At 41.3% G+C, this 17,481-nt stretch overlaps 2 protein-coding genes across 2 annotated transcripts; both read left to right on the top strand.

Moving 5' to 3' along the window:
• Positions 1-7,596: 7,596 nt before the first annotated feature.
• On the top strand, positions 7,597-8,145 carry LOC138883595 (uncharacterized). The gene has a single exon (XM_070164290.1). The coding sequence runs from the start codon at positions 7,597-7,599 to the stop codon at positions 8,143-8,145; it is 549 nt and encodes a 182-aa protein (XP_070020391.1).
• Positions 8,146-8,355: 210 nt separating this feature from the next.
• LOC138883594 (uncharacterized) lies at positions 8,356-9,201 on the top strand. The gene is made up of 2 exons (XM_070164289.1): positions 8,356-8,500; positions 8,621-9,201. The coding sequence occupies exons 1-2, from the start codon at positions 8,356-8,358 to the stop codon at positions 9,199-9,201; spliced, it is 726 nt and encodes a 241-aa protein (XP_070020390.1).
• Positions 9,202-17,481: the final 8,280 nt, after the last annotated feature.

Genomic DNA, 17,481 nt, shown 5'->3' with positions numbered 1-17,481 from the left:
CAACAAGAAACCTTTGAGGTCTCGATACCTCTCGACTTTCATCGGGTAGCAGCATTCACGCGATCTAATAAAGGGATCCGTGGGGTGATCTCGGGTGATCCCGCCAGTACATTTCCCTAGGAAAAGTGACATTACCATGGTTAGAATTAATTGGCCCTCTAGGTAGGCGAGCAACCGCTGCTTTGCCCCTATATATTATTCACTAGCTTCTCTAGTGGAGATTTTGCTACTCTGAGTAACTATTTCTTTCATAGAACTTGGCGCTTTGTGCTAGTTCTCCCGTCATTTCTACTCAAAATATTTGCCCAAATCTATATCCTAATCCTCTTATTTTATCATAACCATGACTACTACGTCGGTATCTGCCCATCAAGCAGAGGGGAGTTCTGCTTCTGTTCTGCGTCTGGTCGGTGGTACACCGCCGGTGCCCGGTGAGCGGGCCTCGAGGTGCTTTGTCTCTAAGAGAGACTTTACGTTGGAGAGACCTCCCAACATTCAAGGACATCGGGAGCACGCGTCGAGGTTCATCTCATCAGTAGGGGAGGAACACCTCGAAATGGTCAGAAAAAATTGTGGATGGGGAGATGGAGTGGTGCTACAAGTACCTTCCTCTGAGGAGAGTATCATGACCTATGTCGAGGGGTTTTTGAGCGTGTGTACGCACACTTTTATATCGAGTCTCCCCGACCGGGTCGTGCTTGAGTTCTGTCGGAGATATCAGGTTACCTTGGCGCAGGCTTACCTATCCTTTTCGAAGATAGTGCAGACGATAAGATACTTTGAAGATAAGGCCAGGCTCGAATTTACCCTCAGTCATCTCGTGAGGTTATATTGGCCGTTGCATTATCGGGGTTTGATTACTCTACTGCGTCGATCCACTTGGTCTTCTACTGTTGACGGTGAAGAGGACGAGGATCGAGGATGGATGAGCCGATTCGTTTGAGCTCGAACGATCTATATCATTCCTGGGGAGTTTCTGCCCTTTCCTAAGAAATGAGATTTCATATGTAAGTGTCATACCTATATTGTTATTACTTTGTTTGGAGACGGGCTCCATAACGACATTTTTCTGTTCCATTTTTTGTAGCGACTTCTTGGTTGCCAATCGAGGTCCCTGATTTGGCCGAGTAGTCTCATAAGTTGGCAGCTTGTTTGACCTATGATAAGTACAGGTGGCGAGACCTATCCAAGGGGAGATGGGAGGCAAAGCAACATGGTAGGCATTTGGTGGCTTATTTCCCCAGAATGGTACTTTTCTTTTTAGTGTACTAACTTAGCCGCTACAGGTATTGGAAATTTTTTCGAGATGAGGTCGTGTCCTGTGGGGGAGGAGGAGAGACAGTCGACCTCAGGGTCGAGGGTCGATGATAAACGAAAAGGATCTCCTGGGTGTGAGGAGGCTCGCAGCGGAGCGAGTCCTTCTCAGCGGTTCAAAAGAGGCAATTTGATCGATCATCCGATTTTGGAAGCCTCCATTCTCGAAAGAACATTCCCCATTTATGCTAAGGGTGCTTCAAAGAGTGAGGATCACGTGGTGCCTTCTTCTTTTCCTACCAAAAGTGCTTCGGGGGACACTAAGCCATCAGACATTGGCTTGGCCTTTGGTGAGGCTCAGCGGCTCAGTTTTATGGTAAGCTTTGGTAGTTGGCATAGGATTATTCCGGTTTCACACTCATCCTTTCTCATTGAATTTTCTTTCGCAGGCCTTTGACAGGCTTAAATCCGAGCTACTTCGCTATGAGGCTAGGTTGTGGAAATCTTCGGATAGGGAAAAATCCCTTAAGCTTCTTTGTGCAAGAAAGGAAAGCGAGCTGGTATCCATGCGGTGTGAGGAAGAGCAGCCGTGAGAGCTGCCTCGAGAGACAAGTATCTTGTATTTCATGTTAACGTATGCTCCTCCTTTCATTTTCAGAGATTAATGTTTCGATATTTTGGTGGGAGAGCAAACTGAGGAGCTCGAACGACTTTGGGGCAAAGTTGGTCGGGCCAAAGGTGAGTTCAACGAGCTATATGCCTTTGTAGATGCCTAAGTTGTGGCTAAGGAGAGTGCTTTGGCTAAAGCTTCCACCTTGGAGATGCAAATCTGGACCGCTCGTGCGATTGATTCTGCGCGAGCGAACATGATCGCAAGGCTCGAGTCCGATCTTTCGAAGGCAAAGGCCAAGGTGGTGAATGCCCGGGCCGAGGCTGTTATGAGAAGAACTAGGGTGGATTAGAAGGCGGCAACCTATTTGAAGAGCACTGCTATTGCTAGAGCTGAGCTGAGGAGAACTCTTGGTCGTGCGAGTAGTAGTAAAGAGCACGCGAAGTGCAAATCTCGGAGGGAAACTCTCGAGGAAATTCACGCCAGGGGTTTCGATCTTTCGGAAGAGATCGAGCAAGCCAAGGGGAAGGAATATGACACTAAGTTTCTTCTGTCCGATGCCGAAGATAGCGAGGACGGGGACGTTGGGCCATAGCCCCCAAGGGGGACATTTATTTTCTTTCTCTTTAGATATAGTACTTTCATAGTATGCCGTGAATGAACCTTGTATTTTATTACATGTATGTATAAAGGGGGAAGCCTTGCGATTTTGTATCTTCCGGGTTTCTATTTTGCCGAGATTTTAGCCAGATCAATTGGCCTTTGAGTTGATAGGAATCTTTAGATTCATGATATGGCCCTAGGGCTCATTAGGATGGCTCGTAGGCTCTTACGCGTTTGGTCAATGTGACCTTTTTAGTTAACTATTTTGGGTTTAGTTTCCGAATTGGGTTTCGACTCGAGCTCATTCGACCCTCAAGTTTTGTATTTGTGCGGGTTGGCGACAATGTCTCTTACGCTTTGCACTTATGCATATTTATTTAACTACTTTGGGTTCAGTCTTCGAGTTGAGTTTCGACTCGAGCTCATTCGACCCTCAAGTTTTGGATTTGTGTGGGCTGGCGACAATGGCTCTTAAGCCTTGGGTCAAAGCGACCTTTTATGTGGGATGGCAGCAATGGCTCTTATGCCTTGGGTCGAAGCGACCTTTTATGTGGGCTGGCTGTAATGGCTCTTACGCCTTGGGTCGAAGCAATCTCTTATGTAGGCTGTATTCTTCCCTCGATAAAGATTTTTTGAAACAGTGTTTGCCTGACTCTTCGACGGCTTAATAAAAAGCCTCGATTGTGAGTCATTATATGGCGAAGATCGAGGAACTCAAGAGGTTTGGCTCAGAGGATGAGTATCTCGAAACCGATGTTTAGGAGCTGACATGGTCGAAGCTCTTTTCCCTGTATCGAGGGTAGCCTATTTAACTGGTTCTTTTCAAAGTAGATTTGAAGTAATTGAAGGCATGTGATTTTGTAGTGACGGTCGGGCATCCCCGAGTCGCGTTAGTTCGGCTAGTACAACCTTATGACCGGAGTCATTTGTGTTTGGCCAGAGCCTTTAAGTCTCGAGTGAAGTAGGTTCGGAATCTATATCGAGGGTATGCCTTTTTAGGGGTCTTACAAGTTCGATATATAGCCGAAACTTTGAGATCAGGTTTATGCCTTTAGTAAGGTCTTACGAGTTTTACATGCCTTTGAGGTCTTATAGTTTTGTGTACTTGGTACAAGTATTGTTCATGCCTTGCTTGAGGTCTTACAGATATTGTTGCTGCCTTATGCAGGTCTTACGAGACCGAGTCTGCCCGCCCGAGGTCTTATGGCCTCAGGTTTTTTAATGAATGGTGATTGGCGACAGTCCCCGAGTCATCGAGGGTTTCTTAGCTCGGAAGCCGTTACTTGTAAATTTTGTATTGGCTCATCGAGGGCTAACGATTTCAGAGATTCCGACCCTGAGGTCGTGCATTTTTTGAGATTTTGATGCCAGTCCCCAAGTGTTCGGGGCACTTTCGGCCTTGAATCGTTGACGCTAGTCCCCGAGTGTTTTGGACGTTTTCGGTGGATGAGTTGTTTTTGCAAAGGTGTCAAGCTTCTTTTGGAGTGTGAGATGCTTTGATAAAAGATATTCTTCAATTACTTGGTACAAGTGTACATGTTTTCATCGTCGGGAGCTCGGCTATACGGACACAGTTCGTTCGATCGTTTGGCCCGGTACATCATTTTCCTAGTAGGACCCCATTTGGTGTTTCTTAGCTTTTCCGAGCAGATGGACTTCCGGGGGGATTCCCCCCAGTGTTCGAGGTTGATTGCAAAAGTAGCCTTGAATACTTGTCAAGTTGTCCTTAGGTAGTATGTGAGGGTTGCCTCATTAAAAACCTTGCCGGTAAAACCCTTTTCGGGATAAAAACTCGGTTAAAGGAAAAGAGTGCAACAAATGCTTTAAAACCTTAAGGTTTTGGGTTGGTTTAGCGTTTTGACTGGTTCGGTTGGGCGCCTGAACTAAGGTTAGCATTAAATATAAAATGAAAAGGGAGTTGGTATACCTCAATGCTGATGGTTTGAACCTTTGTATTCGTTTGGAGGATGCGGTACGGTCCTTTATTCATATACAGTTGAGGGTGTGCCTCATGGTTGCTATCTTATCATCGGTTTATTTCTTAGCCCCACATCTGGAGGAGACTTTGGTGTTTTGGCTAGTGGCGGCTGTCTCAAAAGATCCTGCGGATGACATGTTGCGGCTCGTCTGCTTTGTTCTTTTTGGTTGTTTCCCTTTCTCGAAACTGATTTTTGGCTCGGTGCTGAGGAATTCCCGAACGTGACCATTGTTGAGTAACCAGGCCACTTCCTCCCGAAGTTGCCGGAAATCTTCGGTCCTGTGTCCGTGCGTGTTGTGAAATTCACACACTATGTTATGGTTCCTTTGTGAAGGATACGATTGTACAAGCCTGGGTCATCTAGCGTCTCTAATTTTGCTGATGGCAAAAATGATATACGATACATCGACATTGAAGTTGTATTCTGATAAGCGAGGTGCCTCTGTTGGTCCTGCGTTCTTATTGAACCCGACACTATTTATAAGTCCCAGAGGATTCTATCCTCGGTCTATCCTTCGATCGTTACGAGGTGGGTTGCACCTCGGGGCATTCCTTCTGTCTTTGGTGTATAACTGATATCTGTCTTTGTTTGGCTTTGGCTCCTTCACCAGGAGCTTGCTTGGGTATACTGAGCCCGAGGGTCTCCCAGCTGATCATCTTCGACCCTGATTTTTGACTGGTATCGGTTGTGGACGTCCGACCAGGTCACGGCAGGATATTCGACTAGATTCTCTTTCAATTGCTTCGAAGCCACCCAGCTTCGTTCATTTAGAACTTGAGTGAAGGCCTGCACCGTCCAGTTATCAGAGAGTGATGGTAGTTCCATTCGTTCCAATTTGGAAGTGAGATACGAACTCTCATACTAGTTTGTTCTCCCTCTGCTAGATCTTGAACACGTCAGATTTTCTTGTTGCTACTTTAATGGCACCGGTATGTGCCTTTATGAAGGAGTCTGCCAGCATGGAAAATGAGTTTATGGAGTTAGGAACTAGGTTGTGATACCACATCATGTCCCCCTTCGAGAGTGTTTCCCTAAACTTCTTTAGTAAGATAGACTCGTTTTCGTCGTCCTTTATATCGTTGCCCTTCACTGCGCAAATGAAAGTTGTAACGTGATCATTGAGGTCTGAGGTCCCATTGTACTTTGGGAAGTCTGGCATTCTGAACTTCTTTGGAATGGGTTTTGGAGCCGCTTCCTCTAGGAATGACCTTTGTATGAACTTCTTCGAATCCACACCTTTCAGGATTGGGGGCGCGCTCGGAATTTATTCGACCTTGGAGTTGTAGGTCTCGACCTTTTTGTCGTTGGCTTATATCATTTTCTTGCCCGGTTAGATCCTTCTGGTGAGTTCCTCGAGCATTTTTATGATAACGGGATTGGCCATCGACCCGTAATTGCTCGATCTCTCCGGTACCTGTTCGGTTAGGGGAGTTGTCCCATGTGCTACCGTGCTAGGAGTTTTCTGATGATTTGCAGCTGAGCAATAGCCAGTTGTTGTGCCTGCAACATTTCAAAAATAACATGAAGGCTAACCTCTCGTTCTTCCCATGTTGGGGTTTTCTAAGCTTCTTGTGGATCCCCTTGGTGCACACTCCTATCAGTGTGGGAGCTTACGTCGATGTGTTGGGCGTCGCATGAGACCACGTTTACGGGGATTAGTTCTGGCGCATTCCCATGGTTTTGTGGTGGCACATAAACACCTAGAACACCCACATCATTTTCTCTGTGGTCCTCAAGATTGTTGTTTTCACCTCCATTCACCGAGTAAGACATTTTGACCTGAAATCAAAGATCTTGGACAAGAGAAAGCGTGAAAGGTAACTTGCGTTATGTAGTAAAACTAGCAAGAAAATAATCACTATAATTTTTAGCCCGAAAATGGTAATAACAATTAGATTTGATTATGGGACTCTAAAATACGTGATCTATTTTTATGCTAGTTGTTAAGCAGTTGGTGCTATGTATGTGAGACTTAGAAACGAAATGAGAGTTAATAATAAGGTGATAATCAAACCGATAGGTTAATTATCGGGGCTTCGAGGTCGATTCCGGAGCTTGGCTGGGAGCTATCGAGGGTGGTAGAAGTATAGCTAACAGTTATAATAAAATCAACGAAGGCTCTTTATGGCCAATTATAAGCAATAAATGATGAACAATAATGAAGATAATAAATGAAAGCAATAATACCAAGAGAATATGGTAGAGAGCTAAGAGAATATTCTTGTATATTTTGTGTGGAGCAACTGAAGCAACATGGGTTTACAAAATGACAAGGATCCCCTTTATATGAGAGGGGAATCCCAACATAGTACAAAGTTCATTAATGACAAAGAAGTGGAGATGGGACAACTAGATGACACCCTGATTAAGGGTTAGAGTAGTCCACTAGGCTCTGTCAGTCCTAGCCACGTCCCTTGGAACTCCCCATTTTTACTATAGCTGTGATCATCACTACCCTAAGGTCGAGTGTCGATGACCCTGGAGGGAGGATACTCGGCCACGACGTCGAGTCGTCGAGGTGATCTCCCGAAGTGACTTAATGACGAGAAATCTAACCCTCCGATTTTACCGTATATACACTCTCTATATGAGATGGGGCTTTCGGTTGTGTTTTGGGAAAACATGACGAGACGGGCAGAAAAGAGCAAGCTATATATTACTTGAGTAAGAAGTTCACACCTTATGATGCACGATACTACCCGCTAGAACGTACTTGCTGTGCTTTGACATGGACAACTCAGAAATTGAGGCACTACTTCTGTGCCTATACCACATACCTCATATCAAGGATGGATCCTCGGAAGTACATCTTTCAGAAGCCTATGCCTACCGGGATGTTGGCCAAGTGGCAAATATTGCTGAGTGAGTTCAATACCATCTATGTAACTTATAAGGCAGTCAAAGGACAAGCTCTGGCAGATCATCTTGCCGAAAATCCTGTAGGAGGAGAATATGAACCACTAAAACGTATTTTCCTAATGAAGAAGTGTCATTTGTATGAGAGGACATTGCTGAAGCCTACAACAGTTGGAGAATATTTTCGACAGAGTTGTAAATTTCAAAGGAGTGGGTATTGGGATAGTTTTGGTGTCAGAGACAGGTCAACATTATCTGGTATTTGCAAATCTTAGGTTTCCATACACCAACAATATGACAGAATATGAGGCTTGCATCATGGGACTTAATTTGGCCATCGACATGAATATACAAAAGTTGCTGGTAATTGGTGATTCGGATCTTCTGGTACATCTGCTTCAAGGAGAATGGGCAATGAAAAATACCAAGATACTACCATACATGTATCATGTGCAAGAACTGATGAAGAGGTTCACGAAAATAGAATTCAAACATATTCCAAGAGTCCAGAATGAGTTTGCAGATGCACTGGATACTTTGTGTTCCATAATACAGCATTCGGATAAGAATTTCATCGATCCCATTCCAGTAAGGATCCATAGTCATCTAGCTTATTGTGCTCATGTTGAAGAAGAACCGAACGAAAATCTATTGTTCCACGACATCAAGGAATATTTGGCAAAAAGAGAATACCCAGAGCAGGCGAACAATATTCAGAAACTCACACTGTGTAGGCTATCCAATAATTTCTTCCAAAGCGAAGGAATTTTGTATAGGAGAACACCTTATCGAGGGCTATTAAGGTATGTTGACGCTAAAGAAGCTTCCAAATTGCTCAAGTAAATACATGTCGTAACATGCAGCCCACATATGAACGATTTTGTTCTAGCCAAGAAGATACTCAGGGCCGGATACTTTTGGATGACTATGGAAACAGATTGCATCTGGTATGTCCAAAAATGCCACCAATGCTAGGTACATGCATATATGATACGAGTGCCGCCAAACAAACTCAATGCAACAAGTGCATCTTGGTCTATTGCTGCCTGAGGAATGGATGTCACTGGTCTGATAAAACCCACTACTTCAAATGAGCACAGGTTCATTTTAGTGGCCATCGATTACTTCAGAAAATGGATAGAGGTTGCATCTTACAGAGATGTAACCAAGAAAGTCGTCGCAGCTTTTGTCAGGGATCGTATTTTTTGTTGATTCGGGGTTCCCAAATCTATCGTCACTGACAATGTCACCAATATCAACAGTGATCTGATGAAAACCATGTGTGAAACTTTCAAAATCAAGCACAAAAATTCCACAGCATACATGCCTCAAATGAACGGAGCCGTGGAAGCTACCAACAAGAACGTCAAGAATATACTAAGGAAAATGATAGAAAATCACAAGCAATGGCACGAGAAATTACCATTTGCTTTATTGGGATACCGTACCATAGTCCGCACATCAACTGGGGAAACTCCATATTTGCTAGTTTATAGTACCGAGGTTTTCATTCCTCCCGAGGTAGAAATTCCTTCTTTAAGGATCATACAGGAAGCCAAACTCAGTGATGTAGAATGGATAAGGAGCCGCTATGAGAAATTAGCTCTCATTGATGGGAAAAAAATGAATGCATTATGTCATGGTCAACTCTATCAAAACAGAATGTCCAGAGCTTTCAACAAAAGGGTCAAACCAAGACAATTCACACCAGGTCCGCTAGTGTTGAAGCGGATCTTTCCACATCAAGATGAAGCCAAAGGGAAATTTTCACCTAACTGGAAAGGTCCTTACATGGTTCACAGAGTATCGACAGGAGGAGCACTCATACTAGCAGAAATGGATGGAGAAATCTGGCCAAAGCATATCAATTCAGATGCAGTCAAAAGATACTATGGGTAAATGATTTATGTTTCTTCATATGATGTAATTGAACTACACTTGACCTGATTCCGATTTAAGAGGGGATACGTAGGCAGCCCTGTGGGTTCGGTCACAATTCAATAAAATTTCCATTTTACTCGCAATCAGAAACAACAACAACAACAACAACGACCCAGTATAATCCCACAAGTGGGGTCTGGGGAGGGTAATATGTACGCAGACCTTACCCCTACCCCGAAGGGTAGAGAGGCTGTTTCTAGGAGACCCTCGGCTCAAAAAAAAACAACAGGAGCCGATATATTAGTACCATAAAAAATGCATAATACAATAACAGCAATATAAGAGATATGAAATACAAAATACGAAATATGAAATAAATGGCTGGTATAGTAAAACTAGCAGGTAAAGCCCTGCATCAATAGACAACCAATTATATTCTTAGTCTAACTCCTAACTAGCTAGTCTCACTCTATTGTTCTGTAGAAATATTCACAACTTTCCCTTAACCTACAACCTTAATGCTCGACCTCCATAATTCCCTGTCAAGGGCCATGTCCTCAGTAATCCTAAGTCGCGCCATGCCCTGTCTGATCATCTCTCCCCAATACTTCTTAGGTCGCCCTCTACCTCTCTGCGTGCCCACTACAGCCAGTCGCTCACACCTCCTCATCGGTGCATCAGTGCTCCTCCTCTGAATGTGCCCGAACCATCTGAATCTTACATCCCGCATCTTGTCCACCATGGGGGCCACGCCCACCTTCTCTCGAATATCTTCATTCCTAATCTTATCCATGCAACTAGGGCAGAATTTTGAGGACCCTCGAAATTTCGAAGCAAGTTCAGCTAACAACATTACATGCGGAATGGCCAGAATTTCATCTAGACAATTGGGGCAGAATTTTGAGGAGGGCCCTCAAAATTAAAGGTTAAGAAGGTCGTAATTTCTTTAATAATGTCACAATTACTGGTTCATTTGATCGATTTTTAAACCGCATATTACTATGTTCCAAATTATGCATACATTTTTTGAAAACTCTATTTTTTAGCCAAATGCTACCCATGGTGACTTGAACAGGACTATAGTGCGGAACAGAGCAAAGCAAGCAGACAAAGGCACGAACCAACCTCTCCCGCAAAACTCATGATTTTTCTTTGGATGTAGGAACAAGGAATAACCACAAGTACGCGCACCTTAAAATCATTACCTTCATAACAACAGGACAGCCAAGTGCAAATATATCTCCAGGTAAGAAATATTCTGTTCCTACTTGCTATTTGTCCAATGCATGAGACTAAGCCTGTCACGCCCCAAAACCAAGGAGCGTGACGGGTGCTCAACCGAGTAAACCCGACTGAGCAAGCCTGTTAGATTTCATTCTACCCAAAGTCATCCTTAAATAAAGAGGAGATGTACTCCATTTTGCAAACTCTAAAAATATTTAATTAACAACTTTCATTTTGGTTCCACTGGTAGTTTCAACCATAATATCCAAAATTTTACAAGTCTATAGCTTCTTTAAAAACATGTTTGCCAAACACCAACATTTCTCGTTAAATCCCCAACATCAAACACCACCCACAATCTGTCTACGGAGCCTCTAAATATAACTAAAGAGTAATATGAAAATGCCGGCAACAAGGCTCCGGCTATACCACAAACTAAAAAATACATGATAAACAACGGTATAGGGCCCTGAAATGAAGTGGGGCTCACCAAGTCAGCTGAAAGGAAGATGTGTCACTAGATATGACGAACACTGCCTACTATGGAACCACCTACAACCATTTAAAGATGTAGTGCCCCCGGCAAAAGGGACGTTAGTGCCATTGAATAGCACTAGTATGAATAACTAAACATCATCTCATTAGAAAGAACAACCATACAAGAATAAAGAAATCATAAGGACTAACAAAAGCTTCAAACAATTACCACATCATCAAATAAGAGGGTTCATATAGCTTTCACATAATTTCCATAACTTTAGGTTGGGACATTTCATACTGTTACATCATCATTCACAATACCACCACCTTGTTGCGCGGAATCCGATCACGACCCGATCATCTAGGTTGTCACATTTGAGACATGTACCTCAGTCACAATTTTATTCTCACCTTCCTATTTCAATAGCAACATAACATTACCATGTGTGCGGCATGGCGTCCAATCACGACCCGATCGGCTAGGCCGTCTTACCAAGACATTTTTCCTTTTCCATATATCATCTCATTTCAATCTTTACTTGACATATATCAGTTCATTAGCACTTGGGGCCACAATTATCACATCATACTTGGCACTAGGCCACATTTCATAATTCAAGCTCTTTTCCCCACATTTCACATTAATATCAATTTCAACAACAAGCCATTCAATCCAAGATATCAAGTACACATGAGAGGAATCTTGAATCATGGGCATATACAATATTTTAGAAATCATACACCTCAAGTTCATAGCATGGAACTTTAAAAACAAAAGATTCTTCCAAAAAGGAGGGAACACACCAAACCACAATAGAAACACACATCAAAGTCATAAACAACCAATTACACCAATTATTCTTGAATTACTCTTTTCCAATCACGACAATATACAATTTCAACATCGGAGCATGTAACAACTAGGATCACATTGGATGTACTTATAAAGCAAAACATTATCTCGAACAACCACTTATGGGTATAAATTGTATACAAAGCCTTTAGGACACTTTATTATTGAAGTTATTTATGGAAAGTAGAGTCAAGGCTCATTTCATAATCTGTTTCATATTCTCTCATGTCATAGGCATCACCAGGCACAATTATAACTCAAGTTTTTGGCACGTTGGCCACACTCTGTTTCCCAAATTCATTTGATTTATTTCAAACATCTTTATATATATAGGATTTCACATAGTTTGGCATAACAATCTCAATTTAAACTTGACTTGAAAGCTAGGCATTTTAACACATAGTTGACATTCTTCACATATCAGATTTCAAACATACAATATTTGCATGGACACCATGGGAGCTCAATTTCTAAGAAGAGGGAGTTTTATCCATACATACATTATTTAAGCTTTCCTTAAGTTACTACAACGTTCCAAAAGTTCTAGCAATCCCAATCTACGTTGAGACATAACAAAATCGAACACAAATTAGAAAGATATTCATGGTTTCAGCTCATTTGAGCATTTTATCAAATACTAGTTGTGCATCTTGATTTCAAAGCTCTTTTACAAGATTTCCTTCATTCCCCAACCCAATCTTTACTTATTTGTGTTCAACAATCTTCCCAAAAATCTAATTTGTACATGCATGTATACATAATACTATTACCTCCAAGAATCATACCGCAATAACCCATCTTACCCAAAACTAGAAATTAAGGTCTAGTGTATAGAACCTTACCACTTAGATGAAGATCTTGTGATTGGTTTCCTTGATTCTTGAAGATTGATGAAAGATTGAATGGTTATAATGTTAGGCTTCCTCCTTCTCTCTCTAAAATGCTCTCACCTCTCTCTAGATTTTGTATAAAATAGCCCCAAATGAAGCCTCAAAGCGTACTTATCAAAGTGGGATCGGATATGAAAATTTTCAAAAATGACCAAGTCAATTATGTGGTGCAATTATGCTATAGCATAATCGATATGTGGGCAGTAGACTTGTAGCATAATCATTATGTGATAGAATAATTGATTATGCCACAGAATATTCAATATGCGACATTATAAGTTTTGCCCGACTCTGCTTCACTATGTGATGCTATGCGGTCCGCAGTGTCATTTTGCGATCGCAAAATTGATCGCAAATCTAGCCTTTGGTAAGTTGATCATAACTTTGTCTAGGAATGTCCAAATGACGAACGGTTTGATAGGTTATTCATTACATAAAGCCTTACATATATTTAGATATACTCGTCCAAAGTGTGAACTTATGCAAACTCATTTGGAATTTTAGCCTATTATGAAATTTTCCAATTTGACTTAGACTTAGGCCTTTCCTTGGACCCCAAATTACTTATTATATGACTTATACACTTATTTACCAAATCCAATTGATGTCCATCATGTAATAGCACGTAAAATATTATAATTAGCATACTTGGCACCACAAAATCCTAAATTACTTAGTGAAATTTTCCGGGGCCTTACATTCTCCCCCCCCCCCCGTAGGATCATTCATCCTCGAATGAGGAGTAGAGTCCGCCCTAAACACTTAACATAATATATCTCTTTTCTCACCTACCTCAAGTCCCTAAATTTTGACTAGCTCCTAAAATTTTCAGAAATTTCGGTAGAGTCTCCTTTGTAACTAGGCTTATCCACCTGCCAGAGAATCACCAAAACCATCCTAACAACACATCCACAACTAGACAAAGAACCATAATGTATATATTAATAATACTAATCTCAGCATCACAAGCACTACATTATCATAAAGATACTTGGACATGAACTGCACATTTTTAAGTCATAACACCTAGAAGGTACCTTTCAAGTCAAAACCAATTGCTATACAATCAAGAGAAAATACTTTATTTCCACAACACTCTCTGCCTTCAATGTGGCCTCCTATACTTACATACTTCACCATAACACATTCGCGGAAACAACCTCCACCCCCAAACTTACCTAACAAGGATGACAAATAGATACCCTTCATAGGCCAACTATCCATTACCTCCACCTTCAGTAATTCCCACTGAAATGATGCACAAGGGATTTCCAACTACATTCTTAGACATAGACATATGAAAACACAGAATACATGGAGATCAATGATGGGGAAACATCATACTTATAGCACGGGCCTAATGTGAACTACACTTATTTCACATTCATTATCAATTCACGTAACATCTTCAGGGGGGAAATATTGAGAATTACCCATTCACCTTCCTAAACTCTAAATCTCTACACGAACACCCACACTAAACCCTTGATGAACTTCAACAATTACTCTAAGATGTGCTATCATAAACTGACCATAAAATTACCTATCGAATATATGTGATCACACGGGGATGCTTCCTCTTTGACATGTTTGAACCTTTAATACCCAATAGATTTAATTCAATAAGGAGAAACAGAGTTCTAGATCGGGCTAGAATTATTCAGGAATCCATTAATGTGCTGAGCAGAGTATTTCATGAGGTTATATGCTAAGAGACATGAAGATTACTACTAACAATACTGAAATGGTTAATCATTGTGACAACATCAATTATAAGACAAATGAGGCATAGGGGTAACTAGTACATTGGCAATAGGAATCATTAAGGAGGATTATTCAAGTACGTGACGCAGTCATCTCCTGGAGTGTAGGGAAAATCAGTTTATCAAGAATGAGAATACTCTGGCACCTTGAATGTGATATGTGTTTCAAAATACATGAAGTTGAATTACATTCCTAACGTTAACTGACACAAGGAATCTATGCCACAAGCCCATGAGGATGAAAAAAAGTTGAACGCTTATGGGATTATCATATTTCAAACAACTTAACCCTTCATGATAATTGATCCTATATGAGAGAACTAAAGATAAGATCACTTGTCTTCTAAATCAATATGCTCATGACATGTGCAAAAATTTGAAGGCATCTAATCTCAACCTTTCCCGAGTGAAACCACATAGCTAGGACATCTTAGTATTGGGACGAAATCATGTATTGGTTACAGGGGTTCTAATGGTTAACATGATACTCCAGGGAGAAAGACAAATAAAATTTATATCCACCCAAGGAGGTGGAATACCAAGGGTAGCAAAACTCCCTGCATATGACAATGACATAGTCAATAATTCTAGAAGTCGAGCGTGTAAAGACAACCGAACCCAATGAGACAATATAAAATGATCATGGAAGGTTTGCAGATGTTCATGATGAGTTCTCCATGGTTTTTGACTTGAGAAGTACCCAGATGCTAATGAAAGACAGGAAAACATGAGAAGTAGGCTTTGTGCTATGATAACCCCCAAAGGTGCATTTGGTCTTGACTGAGATCCTATTAAAGGATCTTATGGGAGAGGAAGTGTTATAGTGACACATAGAAGGAATGTTCTCTCATAGTTATTGAACAAGTATTGGGAAACTAGCACAATGAATTTGCTAACGAAGGAACACAATTAACACATGTTGTGGAGGTATAAAGAGGAAATAAACATTTGTTATGAGATGGACATGCTTCTGCTATATTAACTCCCAAACTGCAATACGAGACCACGTCATGGGCGACCACAATACTAGGAACAAAGTCAGCTACTTACTGCGGGATGTCCCAAGTGGACACGAACGTTATACTAAGATAGAGACACAAGATCTTCCAATGACGGAGATGTGAGGATCTCAATTTTTAGAGAGACTTTATGCACACAGTGGCCATTTCGATTGACATGCACTCATATGATAGGTGCTGACGTATGCTCTTATGTTACTAGACAGTGAGAAGGTTTCGTGATGATACTCGAAAGAGAGTAGAGCGACCATTCAACCCATAGAAGCGATATACACCAGTGAGTAAAAGAGTGACTCGGGAAGGATCACAACACTAGGATGCTTTACATGGAACTTCACACCACATAGGTAAACTTTACGACGGTGCATGCATAGGCACAACTGAGCAGATGTTGTCCATTTAAATAAAAAGATCATGTAAGAAATTTATCAGGTATAGTCCCTTGTTTAGAATTTAGGAAAGCAAGTGGGATGTATTAATAGTGTTATAACTCAATTCAAGAACATGATTATATAACTTAATTCCACAAAAGAGTGTAAATAAGAGAATTTGTGATAGAGTGGATTTACGAATAATACATCTCGTTCAAAAAGTAGGTGCATGCAATGTCTTGTGATTTAGATTCTTGTTAAGACCATATCTACGCAGGCTCCTAATACATGTGTACATATATAATAAGGAAAAGTATGTGGCATTCAGAATGTGTACTAATGGGTCACTTACTTGGTAACTTTAGATTAGCGGGGCAGTGCCTTAACTGATGCCTCTGACTTCCACATTGGTAGCATACTCACATACCACATGATCTAGTGGTGTAGTGACATTAATAAGAACAAGGGTACTCCCCTTAGCAACAAGTTCTACCAATCCCTCCATGGCTCGGTACATTCTTCTAATAAACCCTTGGGCACTCTCCCTCGGATTAAATGGTGGGGTCATTCCCTCCTCACTGCTTCAAACTCGTGGATTATGGTATCAAGATTACTCATCTTAGGAATAAGACATAGCAAGGAAAATAGCTCTCTATCTTGAGCTCTACTGCACGATCTGGAGTATCAAAGAAGGGTGAAATTCCTATATGTCTGAATAGCCTCCAACTTATAGATGTGGTCGACAATACATCGATAAGAAGGACTCTACTAGACATGGCTCCGAGATATCCTAGGACACTTTAAAACCTTGGGCTCTGATACCAAGTTTGTCACGCCCCAAAACTGAGGAGCGATCGGTGCTCAACCGAGTAAACCCGACTGAGCAAGCCTGTTAGATTTCATTCTACCCAAAGTCATCCTTAAATAAAGAGGAGATGTACTCCATTTTTCAAACTCTAAAAATATTTAATTAACAACTTTCATTTTGGTTCCACTGGCAGTTTCAACCATAATATCCAAAATTTTACAAGTCTATAGCTTCTTTAAAAACATGTTTTCCAAACATCAACATTTCTAGTTAAATCCCCAACATCAAACACCACCCACGATCTGTCTACGGAGCATCTAAATACAACTGAAGATTAATATGGAAATACCGGCAACAAGGCTCCGGATATACCTCAAAATACAAAGTACATGATAAACAATGGTACAAGGCCCTAAAATGAAGTAGGACTCACCATGTCAGCTGAAAGGAAGATGCGTCACTAGCTGCGACCAACACTGCCTACTATGGAACAACCTACATCCATTTAAAGATGTAGTGCCCCCAGCAAAAGGGACATTAGTGCCATCGAATAAATCTATTATGTATAAGTAAACACCATCTCATTAGAAAGAACAACCATACAAGAATAAAGAAATCATAAGAACTAACAAAAACTCAAGCAATTACCACATCATCAAATAAGAGGGTTCACATAGCTTTCACATAATTTTCATAACTTTAAGTTGGGACATTTCATATTGTTGCATCATCATTCACAATACCACCGCCTTCTTGTGCGAAGTACGATCGTGACCCGATCGGCTAGGTTGCCTCATTAGAGACATGTACCTCATTCACAATTTTATTCTCACCTTCCTTTTCGATATCAGCACAATATCACCATTTGTGCAGTATGGCATCCGATCATG

Source organism: Nicotiana sylvestris, chromosome 12, assembly GCF_000393655.2.
Source record: "Nicotiana sylvestris chromosome 12, ASM39365v2, whole genome shotgun sequence".
Taxonomy (NCBI): Eukaryota; Viridiplantae; Streptophyta; class Magnoliopsida; order Solanales; family Solanaceae; genus Nicotiana; species Nicotiana sylvestris.
The sequence above is the reverse complement of the archived record's forward strand: the minus strand, read 5'-3'. Positions and strand labels throughout refer to the sequence as shown.

Excerpts from the sequence above, each read along its gene's own strand:
- LOC138883595 (XM_070164290.1), top strand. The coding sequence starts at position 7,597 with ATGACAGAATATGAGGCTTGCATCATGGGACTTAATTTGGCCATCGAC.
- LOC138883594 (XM_070164289.1), top strand. The coding sequence starts at position 8,356 with ATGGATGTCACTGGTCTGATAAAACCCACTACTTCAAATGAGCACAGG. Across the intron at positions 8,501-8,620 it reads CGCAGCTTTTGTCAGGGATC|CATACATGCCTCAAATGAAC; the intron begins GTATTTTTTGTT and ends AAAATTCCACAG.